Here is a 17,253-nt window from a genome sequence, read left to right as displayed (position 1 = left end):
ATAATTGGTTAATGCTAAGTAGCCATAATACCTTAGGATTAACCAAACTGTTAGCCTTGACCCATATTAGAACATTGGAATGTTGGGAGCTCCATTGAAAACAATGGAGTGCTCTGGGCTTATAATGGCTGGTATAAGCCTGGAGCTCCAACATTCCAATGTTTCTTTGTTCACAGCTCTGGCTGTGAACAGAGGCTTCAGGGAGCCAGAGGGGATTCCAATCCTCTCACGCTCCCATAAGGCTTTGCTTTTTTTGTTTGAACATTCTGCCACTAGAGGGCAGAATGTTCTAATAGCCTTATAGCCCTCTGTAGCTGGGTTATACCGGCTATGAAAGTCCCTCTCCCTTGTTAAAGGCCCTCGCATTCGGATCGGGCCTTTAACGCTGGAGATGGCCTTTAATAGCCGGTATAGCCCTCTACGGCAGGCTATAAGGCTATATTACTTTGCCCTTAACTATATAACCTTACCCATAAAACCTAGTGTCTGATTTTTAACTTGCAACCTTAAACTCTTGCACACCGCAGTCTTTAACACTTGCCTCAAACCATTAACCTTACCACCTTTCTTTTGCTCCTTACACTGACTCCCTTCCCCCTTACTTTTACCAGCCCTTACCTTTAACCCTTTATTCACTTACCTCCTTACTTTTACACACATTACCGCCTATACTTTTCTCCATGTACCTTTAATCCCTTACCTCTAACTTTTTAACTCTACCCATAAGCCTTTATATTCACCCCTTAACTTTAGACCATTAAACTATTATCCCTTAAACTAACCCCTCACACTTTTGAACCATTAACCTTAGCCTTGCAGTTAACCAATCACCTCACTGACTTTATAAACTTTTTCTGCTTCCGTTTAGTCCTGCCCCTTACTCTTATCTGCATACCCTTCCCTTTACCACCTTTCCTTTATTGATTTACCCCTTTGCTTTTACATCCTTAACCTCATATCTATTTGACCCCCCAGCCCTTAAGATCTTCCAACCATGTCTCTTGTGTCTTAGCCCTTAACCCATTTAAAAAACAACTTAACGTTGAACTCTTAACACCTTAGCCCTTACACTTAACACTATTTCCCTCATTCTTAACCCCTTTACCTGAAACCTCATTTTTGCTCTTTACACCCATATAAGTATGCCATCCCTATAAAAAAAATATAATATACGCTTACATTTTTTACATTATCTCAGTTTGACATTTTGTCATAATTAATACAATCTACAATGGAATTGAGTTCATGAGGATATGCCTACGAATACATTTAATGACTATTAAATGGATGCGGACATGTAGTATGTTTTCACAGTCCATTTGAGCTTCCATCTCTCACCCCATCTGATCATGATGTATTGCCCTGGATTTGGTGGCAGAGTGACTTGTAGGGAAATTAAAAGAATTTCCCACTAGCCAGGGCCACTGAATAGCATACAGGGCAGGAGGTATCTTGTCCGGCATGCGACTGCCAAAGACCCACTGAATTTAATGTGGCACTGGCCTTTGAGAAATTCTTTCATTTTCCCTATAGATTAGTGTGCATTTTTTTTTTTTGCATTTGACATGACTTCTCACTGTGGGGGAAAAAAATTTTCAAACCAACCTGGCATTGGTAAACTGGTACATATCCTCCCTCACTGATTTAGATTCCTGAGATTTGACACAGCAGAATGACCGTTCTTGGAACATCACAGCTGTAAGTGTCTGAAATTGAAGTCCCACTGTTGTGTGGATCTGGCTATTTTGTGTCCTTTTTTTTTAATCCGACGACTACCTGGTTAACAGGAATCTAGTGCACTTTAAATCGAAATCACATTAAATACCATGTGGGGAGAGGCATGTCAAAAAGGGGGACCTCCCTACATCTCCCTTCTGTGCTTCCACCCTGTGTTCCTCTCATCTTGTGCTGCTCACATGTCCTTCTCACTGGTCTTTCTGGTCCCCCACCCTTCTTGTGTGCTTCCTGTGCTCTTTTGGGAGCTCTTCTCCATGTTTCTCTGCGATGCTCTCTGCTCTCTTCATTGTACTCTGCTTTTCCTCTTCTCTATTGACACCTGTGGTATTTTTTTAATACCTGACCCTAGTGACTTTCTCCATCTTGGATTGAAAGTAAAAAATAAATTTAAGAAACTCAAAGCAAATGGGGCCCACATCCTTATCAGAGTGCATGCACAGGTCATCACACATGCGCACACCAGTGGAGTGACGCGACCTCCTGTTGCATTCACCTCCTTGGGCTTATTTTCACTTTCAAACACTACTACATTGATACTTCATTGGCTTGACTCCGTTTATAAGTGCTGTCGGAGTTTTACAGATTAATAGGTGTTACTATAGTTTTTTCGGAGGATCCTCAAAGTACTTTTGTGTGCCTGGGTAGATCAACAGATGGGCAAGTATTCTTCAGTGCCTATTAAATTATCAGAATCCGATCTGTTTTTACATTAATATGAATTCATATGTAATAATATAATTTGGACATGCTGTGTTTTGCTTAATTAGCCTGAATATATTGTGAAAAGCTCTATATGCTCATGTGTTTATCTTGTTTGACATCACCTTTTTTTTAAGATGCTTTCACTACGACACATCTGTTGCAGACTCAGAGAATTAGTGGTGTTATTACATAGGTCTTAAATTCTGCTAAGATCCCTTTATTTTAGTCACCCCTGTCCGGTTTGTCTCTTTTGCTGGACATGCGATATGTTTGGCCGCCTCAGTTATAGCTGTGGTTTAACAGGTTCCTCTGGGTGGCTCGTTATGACTTTTGAGATGTGGGCCCTTCTCAGTTTTGGTGACAATTCCTTACCACCTTCTCAGTGGCGGTGGTGTGGAGCATTATTTCTGTCCCTTTGTTGTCCCGAAGTGTCGCACTTGACCCTCTCCAGTTGTTTGTTTGTGGGGTCTGCGTCTGTCACCATGGATACCAGGATAAAGCACCCAATGACCAGGCCCTGAAGAGACAAAAGGCAAAGGGGAAAACAGTTCCAGGCCCAACCACTAACTTGTGGAGTAATGCTCAGCGGATGGATACAGAAAAGCCTTCAAGCTATAAAACTACTCCTACAGGTAAGTTAACTTTTATGTTACAGGTAAGTAACTTTTTTTCTTTTGCAGCTTGTCATTGATTGTTTTTAATAAGACCCACTGAAGGACAATTTGAAATAAGAGCTCAGTGAGGATTTTTAGCAGGTGTTAATGCAAAGCCCTTATAGCTGGTGGAGGGGAAATTGTAAGGTTGTGGTCACTGTGAGGTGGTTATAAATTGGCTGTTTAGTAGTTGATGCCTGTAAAGTCAATGGAAGTTGTCTTTGGCTAACTGTAGCTTACAGGGGAATACACAACATTTTGTTGTATATAATAGTATTGTTACAAGCAAGCAAACCTTTTTTCGCACCTTTCCTTTACACAAACGGGAGGGGCTACTTGAAGAAGGTGAATGTACAGAGTATGCCCATGCCAGATATCTAATTTAACAGACAAGTAACATTTACCCATTGAATGCTCTTCAAAGTAGTTACATGTGGTACACAACCGTTCATTGAATTGAATGAGGTGCTGAGGGTTTATTACTGTGTTTGCCTCCAGATTCAGATGATCAGTCAGTCACCGAGATGCTGATACAGAGCTTCCCACCCCTGCCATCTTGTGAGCTTCTGGATGTCAACGATGCAGAAACTTTACCACGTATCATTGCAGTCCTGGAGCAGCGTATGCGGGTGCGACAAATGCTGGCTGAAGAGTTTAGAAAGAATGGTAAAGTTGCACATTTCTCAGCAATTGCTTTCTTATCTATTGCCTTCCTAGCAAGAACTTATAGGTCCTCTGGGGACTGTAGACTAACTCTTTGGACGGTGAATGGATTGGAGTTATAGTCCAATCAGGAGACTACAAGGCCCAGCTTGGAGAAGATGAAATGCTGCCTAGCTAGAGTGAGATGGCTAGCTAGAAAGCGAAATGGAGAGGCCGATGGCTAGAGAGAGGCCGATGGCTAGAGAGAGGCCGATGGCTAGAGAGAGGCCGATGGCTAGAGAGAGGCCGATGGCTAGAGAGAGGCCGATGGCTAGAGAGAGGCCGATGGCTAGAGAGAGATGGCTCTAGGGTGCGCGTGATGGCACGAGGGAGAGGTAGCTAGAAAGGTACTTTCAGAATTGTAGAGAAAGGGCGGTAGAGGTGTAGAGCGAGGGCGGCTGAGATAGGGAGAGACACTTATTACCCAGTAGAGGTCATGACTGACCTAAATATAACTACAGAGATTTCCAAAGTAGGAGTGTTTTTTTGTCTTGCTGATAACTTTCCTGCTATTTTATAAAACGTTGCATGTATGGGTAACCCCTAATGTCACTGGGACCTGGGTAGTTGAACAGTACAATGGAGGGTGGTCCCAGTGAATATTATTTCAATAGCAACCACAAATCATAAAAAAATCAGGAAAACAAATAAAGACAACATTATATGAATTATGTTCCAGTGTTGTATAATCACACTGGACATACAGCGTTTCTAGCATCAATTATTATAAAAGCAGTAAGTGCCCAGGAGAAGAGAGGAATAGGGAAAGGTGTGTAATTCAAGTGAGGTTTAAAAGGGTATAAGGAAATGTAGTGACAATCTGATTCATATGTATATTACAGAATGGCTTTTTCTTCAGCCAATAGATTCATAACATAGTCTCTATAAATTATCATGTAGCCATTGTTCTGACAGAAGACCATAGTGGACTAATCACTGTTGGTTATATTGGCAGAATGTAGTGTCGACCCCCATCGCTATGTAGGTACTTCAATTCCTTACGTGGGTTTTTCTCAGGACTGGGGTGAAAGGAGGAGGGGCACCATAAAATGCACTACAGAAAGGGCAGAGAAAAATGTTGCAAGCACCATTACAGGACATGTCCTGAAGCTGTACAAAAATAAATAACATATGGGGCAGGGTAGGGACACCTTTGGGGTGGACCAAAGGCGGTGGTCAACGGGATAATTGGCCAAATGTGATGTAAAAAAAAATAATAATTAAGATAAAAATACACACAATCTTTGAAATCCCCATATGTTAGTGACCGAGTTTGGTATGTTAAGGTAACAAACTGTCCAATGGTGTAGTGTGTTAAATTACTTCAAATCCTGTAGTATGGTGTCTCCATGATTGTATTATGTCACCAGTGCAGGTTATAGTCGGCTCGGTAAATTTGAGTTGGTGGATTTCATTTTTTTAAATTTTCTTTTACATTTTTATCTTATTCTAACACACAACTATAATGACACTTTAACCTTTTTTTCAATAAAAAAGGGTGTGGGTGTATAAAATTAGGTTAAAGTGAAGTAGTTCTGGTTGGCTTTAGTTCGAATACCTCAGCAATGTTTTTTAAAACTCAAATTCACTTTCAAAACCATAATTGAAGTGCAGTTATGCTAGGTTAGGGAACTGAAAGAAAAGACAGAAAATTGCAGTTCATGGGTAGAGACTCATTCCTATAACTTGCATAACAGTCATTTGAATCAGCACTTTGAATGCAGCTTTCCCCAGTTAGTAGAAGTGTATTGCATGTGTCCCTGGAGGTAAAGGGTGGAGATCCGGACCCTGAAGTGAGGGAGGATTAACACCGGGCTACTCTTAGAATTTCTAAGAAGCCCATTTAGCAAGGGCTTGTTGAATAGATTTTTCTGAGAACTACTGCCATTTGATGGATGGTGGGAGTGGGAGGGCATGGAATGAGGAGCAGCGGTTGTCATCAAGCTCTGTTAAAGATGACAAAGTTTCCAGGAAGGGTCCGCCCTTTGTCATCTTTCTCTTATTTTTCCCTCATTGACACTTTAAGGAGGCTGATAACAGGTCGAGTTTTTACACTTCATTGTAAAGACACTGAACCTGCTTGGAGCTGGATCATCCGCTTATGTGAGCGTCTTTATCTTGCACAAAGGTTGTGCCTGGCACTGCAGCCAAAAAATGGCATTTGAACAGGAACAGCCTGAACCAGTTTTTTAGACGGTGGATCATATCCTTGTCTGGTCTGGAAAGGTATTATAAAAGAGGGACCCTAACCACCCTACTTGGTTTCAGTTCAAAGTTCTTTATGACCAAGAAAGCGAGTGCTTTCCAAAGTTCTCGAAGCGCTGCTGTGGGACCAGGATTCAAGGTCCGAATGGCATCCAGTCTCCCGAGGTGAAGTGACATCAACTTAAGTCTGTCCAGCTTGCTGTGGCTCTGCCTAGTGTCCGCAATTCTGCCTGCTCAAAGTGTCTCCAACTCAGGGCATGGGTATGCGCACATATTTTCTTAGGGGCCAAAAAGTATGGTCTGTTGTGTGTCAAAAGGCCACATTGAAGGCATCCTGGTGGGGTCTGGGGGAGTGGAAGTGGGGGATGTAAGGTGGGCATAGGGGAAGAAAAGCATTCACATGTTATGGACGTGAAGTTATTTTGAGGGTTTCGTTCTATAATGCTCTCTTAATTAAGCCGGTAGTCTCTAGAAGAGTCCTAGCTTTGACAATCCTGCAATGCTCTGAGTCACTATGCCTGTTTCGCACCCTGGGATGAGTCTTCTCTGCTTGCTATTGTTACCTTTGGTAAGTCAAGCATACCATGGAAGTAATTTGATAATTGATTGAAATCTAATCTTAGGCCTCAAAATCTCCTTACACGGTTAGCCTCTTATCTGTAAACATTAGGAGTGCATAAAAACGGACTCATTTAAGGTATAGAGTGCTATAAAAAATCTTTGTCTAAGGTCCTTCCCTCCATCCCAAGTAAGAATGCAATTTGCTGAGGTTGTCTGACACAAACAACCAACCTTTACTACTAGTAATGGGGCAGAGCATAACTTTTAGTCATGGCACTAGGACCCTTGTCGTTTAATCCTGGCTTTACCACTTTGTATAAATAGGCTGCTTATGAACTCTATATTTAAAGTCTGGGCAGATTCAACAACAGTGATTTTTCTTGGTAAGAGTAGTCCCTGAGTCTCGCCATCGAAACCACACACACCCCAGATGTTATGCAATGAGCAAGATAGAAAGTATTGAACTATGTATTGAGACTTGGTTTCTCCCCTTCCCCCATTTTTGTAATGTTTTTTTTATTGATTGTGGCTTCCCCTTATGACTTGGTAACAGATTGGAAAAACTTCACTCCAATTAAACACTGGTAGTAAGTAATGATAACAAAGCAGGAGTGCACGCGTGAATATATAGTACAAGAATATCATGGCACATTATTGTAGATAAAATATTGAAAGGTAAGTGCTCGAAGGGAAGTATAGATGTACTCTCTTCTTAGTTCCACATCTGTTTACTTTGATATATATATACACACAGTCAAAGTATACAGATTTGAAGTTGGTTTTAAAAAAAATCTGTGCACGCTTAACTTTTGATATTTTGGCAACGATAGTATTGTCCCACAGTATCTTACACTCTATTTTAGGAGCCACACCACAAAACAGGCCTGTAGATGGACCAAACACCCAGCTTCAAATTCCATTCAATAAAATATGGTGCAATGAGAATGTTGTGGATCTTGAAATAAGGAGCCCTGCACTATGGTACTGGCAGTCCTGTTTCACCAAATTGTTTGAAAGTCTGATCCTATACTTTCTATGCCTTTGTGCCCTTAATTGCCATTATGTGCTGGAAGTGGGTGAGCCAATGAAGCCTCGAGCCACATGCCTGGCTTGGCTCCAGCTGAGGCTTCGTGTGGCTTCTGTGTGCCATACACGTTCTAGCCTCATGTGTCAAGAAATAAAGACATTTTTGTTTTTGATGTAAAGCAAGATGAAAAGTGATACCCATCTAGTGGCTGAATTGCACAATGTGGAACCAGTACATTTGGGAATCAGTCTCAACTTCTCTGGGCAGGGGAGGCATAAATGTTTCGAAGGTCATGTTTTAAAACAATCACTTTTAATAAATGCCTCTGAATTCAGTGACGTAATTTGATGTAGTAAGGTGAAACGCTTCTGCATAACAATGACTTTTTTGAATTTTGAAGAGACTTTCATATTTTTGTAATGTCTGTGGATGCTGTGTTTAAAAATAAAGGTGTTCCGGGAGATCAATAGTGTAGTGCACTTTCGCTTTGTTTCCTTTACTAGAATGAATGTGCAAATGAATACTTGACCATGTAATAGCTGTTTGAATATCAGGGCTCAGTCAAGTGAACAGCTGCTGCAGAATGCTGGCTCTTGGTGCACAGAATACCTCTTTTTGGTATACTATATAGAGTCCAGGTATCCCTTATAAGTGGACGGGGGCTTGCTCTAGCAATCCCGAGGTGCTCTTAGAGGGTGCTGTGGTCGAGCAGCCTTAGGCTCATCAGAGACGAGTGTTCGATCAGAGGCTTGCAGCCTCTTTTTGACCGGACCAAGCTTCAGGTTGACTTGTTCCTGTCCCTTTTAATGGTTTCAGCTGCAAACTTTAAGGCATCCCTGCAGGACTTCGATGGAACTTCTGCAGCCAAGGAGAACCTCACTCAGGTTAGGTTGAATGAGAAGGAGAAGGTGATTGCCTCCATCAAGTCGGAGTGTGAGCGCCTCGAAAAGAAGAATAAAACCCTGGAGTACAAGGTAGGTGTTGTACTCTTGTTTGGCAGGCCGAACTGCTGCTCCTTTCACTGATGTCTGCCCAACTGTCTAACTCTTTCTCCTACTCTGCAGTTTTACCCTGTGTTGACTATCGCAATTGCCCTTATGTTTTAACCATGTATAATAGGTCATTATGGTCCCTTTAGCAGTAGATTCCCGTTTTTTCCTACGTTTAATTCCACTTTAAAACTTTGTGTTAGGTACAGCTGTTGCATTTCTGCAGCAGCATCTAATGCATAGGGTACATGCTTGAGTTCTGACCAGTCACTTGCCTGGGCATCCACGTTTAACTATTCTGCATCATAGAATTAAAGCATTTATTCGATTGAACAGGGTTTTCCATCGCGCAATTCTATTTTAAACCGTGAACTGTATCCGCCAATGCATTGGCCCCAAAACATGTTTTAAAATGCTTACTTTTTTTTTCATTTTGTTTTCATGTTTTTGTTGCATAACATGCTTATAAAAGCCTGCATTTCCTGTTTATACGTTTATTGCAAATTCAATTGTGATTGATTCAATTGTCAGTCTGCATCATACATTAAATTTGATGGCAAAGTGGACATTTTTTTCCATGTCCCTTGATTTAAAACCATGATAGAATTCGCGCAGTAGACATTGTATCTTATGCGGCAAACATTTTGATGCTGTTACTTCAAAGATTATGTGAGTTCTACATTCCCCCGAATAAGGGCGGCAGAGAGACAGGAGAGGCTGATGCAATTCATTTTCACACTCTAAGCAAGGATGCCTGAAAACACTGATATTTAAATACATTTTTTTAAATTTTTATTCAAACGGTTTCTAATGGTAGTTTTGTAGTGTTAAATTTCTATTTTTTTTCTTAAGTCATTAAGGGTAGAACTCTGCTGCCTACTTGATGACCCTGTTTGCTTCCTTCCACATATGGCCTTCCTTTTGTCGAAATAGATCTATGAAGTTCAACACAGTGTGTGATCCATTGTGCCTTTGATGCATCTCATTCCATTGAACATTGAGGCATGACATTACATTCATGTAATTACACGAAGATGATTAATGGGGTGGGCAAAGGGCAAATCTGAGCCTTCTGGACAAGAATTCATGGGCTTCTACCTAGGGATCTAATGCCAGCAAAGTTGCATAGTGCATTTTAGCATTCTTTACGTATGAGGGGAGTCACTGAAAATTCAGTGTGGATACTGCTACGTGCTGTGACACTGTATTATTGTGCACACTCTGAAGTACCTTATGTGAATGTTATGTGGTGGGCAGTGCTGTGGTTACCATCTATTTTCCTCTGTCCCAGGTCTCTCCATTGGCCACCATATGGATGTTTACATGTGTTTTTGTTGTTTGTTTTTCCATTCAACCATTCTACAGATCTGCTTCAGAGAGCTCCCATGCACAAGGAAAGGAAGCTTGGGTCCATCTTGCATGCACAATACACAGGAAGATCTGGTTTTCCTTGCACCAGTTATTGGCCTGCCACTATTCTCGCTAGGAAAATTGTGTCCATTATTTAGGTTCCATTATCCAAAAGCATTGTCATAGCAAATACGTCTGGGTTTAGCTTATGAGCCAAAGGGTGTGAACCCAGCTATTCACAAACTATCTTTACATGCATTGCTTTCTCATCTGCTGTTAATTTCATTAAAGCCTGCCCTATTTAGGTTGGCAATGATGGGATAAAAGTTGTCAAAATTTGCTTTCGCTATAGGTTGCACATAGAAGGTAAGGAATTAAATATGACGAACAGCGGATTGAGTGTACTCTTCAGATGTAAATAGTCACCTCTGAATTCCAAAGGAAGTACTTGGATGTGATAAAGTAATATTCTTCTGGGTGGTGCCAAAGTCCATTCTGTGTATTGTAAAGAATTGGACATTATAAAACCAACAGACACCTTCACTGTCAAGCCAGACCTAAAAGGGGACCAGCCAGGAGAGGGAGAGACTTGTGGGATGGGCCACATTAAGACCGTGTGGACTCATTATGTGGTCCACAATATTTCACATTGCACAGACTGCATCAAACACTGGAGTAGGATATGGATTTTGTCCCCAGAGTTTATCTACACAGAAGTGAAGCCTTTTTATGATGTCCCCATTAGAACTGCAACAAAGCCAAATTTGTAACCTGTTTTAATTTAATTCTTCTTAAATCACTGGGAAGACCTCTGGTGCATTGGTACCAGACACATGCCAGCCAGCTATAAAGGCGATTCATCTATCAATGGCAGTACAATGGAACCAGAGAAAAAGCTTAGATGTGTGTTAAACTGTCCCCCATCTTTGATAATGTTATCTCTATGGGAAAGAATAAATGCACCGATAGTTGCTAATTTTAGTGGAAAATGAGTGCACATCCATTGATTTGATATGGTAGAAAGTTGTCCAATTGTCAGAATCGTTGATTTGCTAATTTTTCTGTCTATAAATCTGCCCCTGTTGGAGAAATGCAGTAACTGTTTCTGATCTGCCTTGTAACAAGGTTGTCCTTGAGCTGTATCTGTTTGGCCATACTGCCCACACCTTCTAAGATACCCACTTTGTTTTTTTTGTTTTTTAAAGATTGAGATCTTGGAGAAAACCGCTGCGATCTACGAGGAAGATAAGCGTTCGCTGCAGCAGGAGCTGGAGAGTCGCAACCAGAAATTGCAGCGGCAGCTTTCAGATAAGCGTCGTCTTGAGCAACGGCTGCAGGGAATGATGACCGATGCCTCCATGAAATGGGAAAAGGAATGCGTAAGTGCCTTCAACTTGCAGTAGTTTTTTTTTTTTCTTCTATGACCTTGGGGTGCTGCAGGCATGTACACCAGGCATTTGCCCTAACATGGGTACTGGTAGGTGCAATGTCAAATCAGCAAGTCAAATGTACATACGCGGTACTTTTGCCTTGTAAAAATATCAAAGTAAACATACAAGTACTGAGTTGGGACGGTGGGTGGAATGATAGCAGACAATCTACTGAGCATACAGAATTCTTTGGCTTGAAAATTTGAGCACCGCACATTTTTTTAAGAAACTACTTTTTGGGCGGACACTTTTTATGGGGGGGGGGGGCCTTACTTTCTGTTAATCTTGAACTCTAAACACTGATGCTCTGCTATTAAGTTCACAGCATATGTGCTCTGGCCCTTAAAACATTATTAAATTGACTTAACCTGATTGGCGCATTTAACTTTCCTACCATGGTATCTGGCGCAGAAGTATACTGATGGCATAGAAAGTTAAATACTACTTCTGGACTGCAGCACCTATTGTGCCAGCCGCTACAGTGGCAGTAAAAACCTGGTTTTAGTCCTACCCTGTGTAGCCGGACTTCAGCCGCTTGAACCCTACTGCACAGACCTACCAAAACACCCTTTTGACAATTATAAATGCATGGCTTTACTCATTAAATAAGTCTCCCCTAAGTGTACCTTGCTGCCCGCAAGGTAGGGTACATAATATGGGAGTGGAACATGTGACATTAGAAATGTTATGTTTCCCCAGTGACCAAAACGACAGTCACTGGCCAGGCCGTAGGTGGCACACAAAGGTCAAAGTGCAGATTTGTTATCCACTTCAATCTCTGACTTTTGACTTATACTAGCTACAACCTTCATTAAAAGACCTTTTATATCTAATAAAAAACCCTTAACCCCTTCCACGCGGGGCTAATTCCCCCACGGTGGGGGGAGGGAGAGGGGCCCGCGTGCGGTGCTCGTGACGAGACCAGCTAGTTATGCTGCACAGTGGAGCTGTGCTTATGACTCGGATCCACTCCCATGGAACGCCCGCACAGAAGGGGAATTAGCCCTGGATGGGCGTTCCGCGGCAGATATGACTAGCGCAACTCGTCATGAGTACAGCTCCACTGTGCCTCATGACGAGCTGAGCTCGTCATAAGCGTCGAAGGGGTTAAATGGTAGTAGTGTTTTTATTAAATATGTGGGAAAGGTAACTTTTAGAAAGTATGCCCTGCTTTTTTAATTTTAAGCACCTTGCATCGTGGACTACTAGTGCCTTCCCTAGGGGAGACTCACTAATGTTAAGAAAAGTTTTATCTGGCAAAAGGCTTTATTTTGCCTTGTTGAATTGGCAGGTGCAAGCTGCTCGCCCCGGCTGCAGTGGCAGGCCTAGAGTCACACTTCACCTTGTGGCATCAATGAGGCACAATCAAATGCTGCAGCCCACAGGTGGCATTTAACTTGCTAGCCCTGGGTACCTCCTGTATCATGTACTAGGGCCTTATAAGTAATTCTGATAGATACATCTGCCGTGTGGATTCCTCACCTTGTGAATATCCCCCTTGCGCCAGCAACATTCGGAAATTCTTTTTCGTAGCCTCGCGCCGACGTGGATAGGACGTCACAGAGACACGGCTCCGCTCGCGACTCCGCTGACGTCACCGACGCCCATAACAGGCCCACGCCGGCGTGATGACATCAGTTCCCTTTTTTCCGCGTCGTCGACGCTAACGGTTATCGGGAATCTCTGTAGCCTTTTGGTACCTTGTTGCCATTTTGTTGGTTAATTCTGCTTCTCTGTATCCAGTTTCTTCGAAAATGTCATCTAAGAAGACCGGATTCAAGCCCTGCAGGGAGTGCGGTAAAATGATGTCCATTACCGACCCCCATGAAGACTGCATCTGGTGCTTAAGTTCCGACCATGATGTGGAGGATTGTTCTTCATGTTGGAAGATGAATCCGAAGGCCCTGAGGGAGAGAGAAGCCAAACTTCTGGTTGCGAAGGTGAAAGCTGGAAAGGAGAAGTCGTCGAGGTCTCGTTCTCGAAAGGCGAGGTCGAAGTCCAGGGCGAGGTCGAGATCTGCTTCTCGAGAGAGGTCGTCTTCGAAGTCGGCGTCGGATCATGTTTCGAAGTCGAAGAAGAAGCACAAGAAGAGGAGACATGAGTCCCGACGCCGGTCTGGTAAGGAGTCGGGCTCGAGGTCACCGAAGAAGGTACGTTCGAAGGTGGTTACCCTCGAAGTCTCCGAGCATGAAGGTGAGGCCTCGCCATCTGAGTCGCGTGGGCGATCTCCATCTCCGGCTCCGAAAGCTGCCCCGGTTCCGAGTCAGTCTCCGGCGCCGTCCCCGGCCCGTGATGAGGAAGAGGCCCGGGAGGATGTGGATTCCGCGCCTGTCGAAGAGCCGAATCCGATCCCTCTTCAGGACCGGCCTGATGGTTTTCAGCCGCCCTTTCCCGCTCCGGGCCAGGACCCTTCTGCGTTTCTTAACGCAATGTATGGTGTCTTCTCGAGGGCATGGTACCCCTCTGGTGCGCCTTCGGGCCCCACGGGTCCATTGGCATTCAGCCTGGGAGTTCCTCACTCCTATCCTCCGGCTCCGTTTATGCCCTACATGCCGGCTCCGGCGCCGCATTGGCATTTCCCGGCTCCGCCGAAGTCGTCGACGCCGATTCCGACTTCGCCTGCTCCTGATCATCCTCGAGGGCATTCTTCTGTGCCGTCGGATTCGATACCGGCGCCGGCCCCGAATCCGTCGAAGCCGCTGGTGGATCCGGTTGCGAGGCGTGTTAAGGAGAGATCCAGAAGAGAAGCACAGCGCCTTCTGGAGGAGCAGAGTTATATGGGCTCTCAGTCTGACGTTGAAGAAGGTGAGCTAGAGGAGAGCTGTTTTGAGGAGTTGGCGGATTCCGGGACCCTTGATTTCTCTCCAGAGTGGGAGTTGCCCTCAGGCTCGGGTGCTCCATCTAAGGATATTCAGCCTTACCATCTAGTAATGAGAAAAGCTGCTGAGCTTCTTCAATTGACTCTGCCTACAGTGGAGTTCAAGTCTAACCTCCTCACAGAAGTCTTACATTCTCCTAATTCGGTGGTTGAGCCTTTACTTCCATTCAATGATGCCTTGACTGACCCTATTATGGAAGTCTGGAAGAAACCCTTGTCTGCCCCTGCGGTTTCTAAGAGTGTTGCAAGGAGGTACAGGGCCGCTCCTGAGGACCCGGCTTTTCTCTCTTCACATCCTTCGCCGGAGAGCCTGGTCATTCAGGCTGCCTGTTCGAAGAAGGGTCTTAGTGCCTTTCCGCAGGTTCCTTGTGAGAAGGAGGCTAAGAAACAGGACCAGGTGGCAAAGAAGACCTTTTCATCGGCCAGTATGGCCTTAAAGTCTACTAATGCCACATGCCTAATGGGGAGGTATGTTCATGCCCTGATGGACTCCTTGCGTATCCTGGCCCCCTAAAATTCCTGAAGCAAGCCGAAAGGATTTTGAGGAGGTGATCAATGACACTCAGGCGGCTGCCCGCCAGGTAATTCAAAGTGGTCTGGACACTGCTGACTCTGTGGCTCGAATTATGGGCACCGCTGTTGCGACAAGGAGATCTGCCTGGTTGAAGTCATCGGACTTTTCGGCTGATGTTCAGGCAACTCTGCTTGATCTCCCCTTTGATGGCTCAGGTCCCTTTGGGAAAAAGGCGGATGCTGCTCTTGAGCGGTTCAAGGATTGCAGGGCAACAGCGAAGTCTTTGGGCCTCCAGATCAGGGGCGCTTCTTCCGGCAGGAAGTTCAGGGGCTTTGGTCGCTCCTTTCGGAATTTTCGGCAAGGCCAACAGCAGCAGCAGCAACAGCAGCAGCAGCAAAATTCAATGTACAGATCGTACAGGGGAAAGCAAAGAGCGCGTCCTCGTGGACGTCAGCCCTCCTCTTCCTCCACCTCTTCCAACCCCCCTGCCGCAGAAAAGCAGCCCTAGATCCGCTATTCAGGATCATGTGGGTCCGGTTGGGGGTCGGCTTACCCATTTTCTACAGGATTGGGAATCGGTTACGTCAGATCTTTGGGTTCTCAGTCTTGTAGAAAATGGGTATGCCCTTCCCTTTCGGGAATTCCCCCCTGTTTACCCTCCTTGTCAAGGTTTTTGCACCCAGGAACATCTGTCTCTTCTGCAGGAGGAGGTTCTAACTCTGTTACGAAAGGGTGCGATAGAGGTGGTCCCAGAGCAGGAAAGGGGTCAGGGATGCTACTCCCGGTATTTCCTGATCCCCAAGAAGGATGGCAGGCTTCGTCCTATCCTGGACCTCAGGATCTTGAATCTCTATCTGAAGCAGGAGAAATTCAAGATGCTCACCCTTGTTCAGGTTCTTCAAGCGTTGATGGAAGGAGACTGGATTGGGTCGCTCGACTTGCAGGATGCGTATTTCCACATCCCAATCCTGAAGTCGCACAGGAAGTATCTCCGTTTCACGGTTGGGTCACAGCACTACCAGTTTGCGGTCCTTCCGTTTGGTCTTACTACTGCGCCTCGAGTCTTCACCAAGGTGATGGCGGTGGTGGCAGCGCATCTCAGGAGATCGGGGATACCTGTGTTTCCGTATCTAGACGACTGGCTGATCAAAGCGGAGTCGTCAGAGAGGGTGCTCCATCATCTGCAAGAGACAACTCAGTTGTTGTTCAGGTTGGGTTTTTCGATAAATGTACCCAAGTCTCACCTGGTGCCCTCCCAGCGCAACCTGTTCATAGGTGCCGTACTGGACACTACTGTTTGTCGTGCATTCCCTCCTCCTCAGAGGATTCGCGACATACAGGAAATGATTCCTTTGTTTTACCCTGGAGCGGTCGTTCCAGTCCTGAAGGTCCTTCGCCTGCTCGGTCTGATGGCTTCTTGCATTCTCCTGGTCAACCATGCACGCTGGCACATGAGGGCACTCCAGTGGTGTCTCCGCAGGCAGTGGTATCAGCACAATGGAGATCTCGGGGAGTCGGTGATGATCTCCAGAGAAACTGCAGCGGATCTGTCTTGGTGGAGCGTGGAAGGCAACCTGTCGCAAGGGAAGCCTTTCCATCTACCTCCATCGGTGGCCACGGTGATTACGGATGCATCCACTCTAGGGTGGGGTGCTCACCTGGGGGATCTGGAGGTCAAGGGTCTTTGGTCTCCAGAGGAAAGGTTGCTTCACATCAACCTTCTAGAGTTGCGGGCGATACGTTTGGCGCTCAAGGCCTTCCTCCCTTCCCTTCGCGGTCAGTCGATCCAAGTCCTGACGGACAACACGACCGCGATGTGGTACATCAACAAGCAGGGAGGAGTGGGGTCGCAGTGTCTCTGCAGAGAGGCTCTGCGTCTCTGGTCCTGGGTTCAGGATCATCAGATTTGCCTGATGGCAAATCATCTGGCCGGAGTTCTGAACGTACGTGCGGACAGTCTCAGCCGGCAGTTCTCTGCCGACCACGAGTGGAGGCTTCATCCAGAGGTGGTTCGACACGTTTTTCGGACGTGGGGGACCCCTCGGGTGGACCTGTTTGCCACTCGCGAGAATGCTCACTGCCCGTCATTCTGCAGTCTCCAGTATCCGATGCAAGGAGCCTTGGGGGACGCGTTTCAGTTGTGTTGGGGAAGTCAACTCCTTTACGCGTTTCCTCCCATACCCTTGATTCCTCGGGTTCTGAGGAAAATTCGCCAAGACCGGGCCCAAGTTATATTGGTCGCCCCGGATTGGCCAAGAAGGGTGTGGTATACAGATCTACTCCACCTCTCCTCTCACCCGCCGCTCCGTCTCCCTCTCAGGGCAGACCTCCTCTCTCAGATGGAGGGGCAGGTTCTACACCCCCACCTCCAGACATTGCACCTTCATGCCTGGAGATTGAACGGGGCAACCTGATTTCCTATTCTCTCACACCTGATGTGGTGGATGTCATTTTGTCTGCTAGACGTGACTCCACTAAGACTGTCTATTCTTATAGATGGTCTAG

General features: G+C 45.1%; 1 protein-coding gene across 7 annotated transcripts in view; it reads left to right on the top strand.

Annotated features, from left to right (window-relative positions):
* KIF23 (kinesin family member 23) overlaps positions 1–17,253 on the top strand; it is a 208,610-nt gene that overhangs the window by 137,116 nt on the left and 54,241 nt on the right. For all 7 annotated transcript variants that reach the window (XM_086957943.1, XM_086957945.1, XM_086957940.1 and 4 more), the window contains 3 exons: positions 3,591–3,758; positions 8,404–8,561; positions 11,132–11,305. In XM_086957943.1, the coding sequence (XP_086814069.1) occupies positions 3,591–3,758; positions 8,404–8,561; positions 11,132–11,305 (500 nt within the window). The remainder of the gene's footprint in view (positions 1–3,590; positions 3,759–8,403; positions 8,562–11,131; positions 11,306–17,253) is intronic.

This window comes from Lissotriton vulgaris, chromosome 2_1 (assembly GCF_964263255.1).
Source record: "Lissotriton vulgaris chromosome 2_1, aLisVul1.2, whole genome shotgun sequence".
Taxonomy (NCBI): domain Eukaryota; kingdom Metazoa; phylum Chordata; class Amphibia; order Caudata; family Salamandridae; genus Lissotriton; species Lissotriton vulgaris.
Note: the sequence above shows the minus strand (reverse complement) of the source record. Positions and strands in the feature narration are given on the sequence as shown.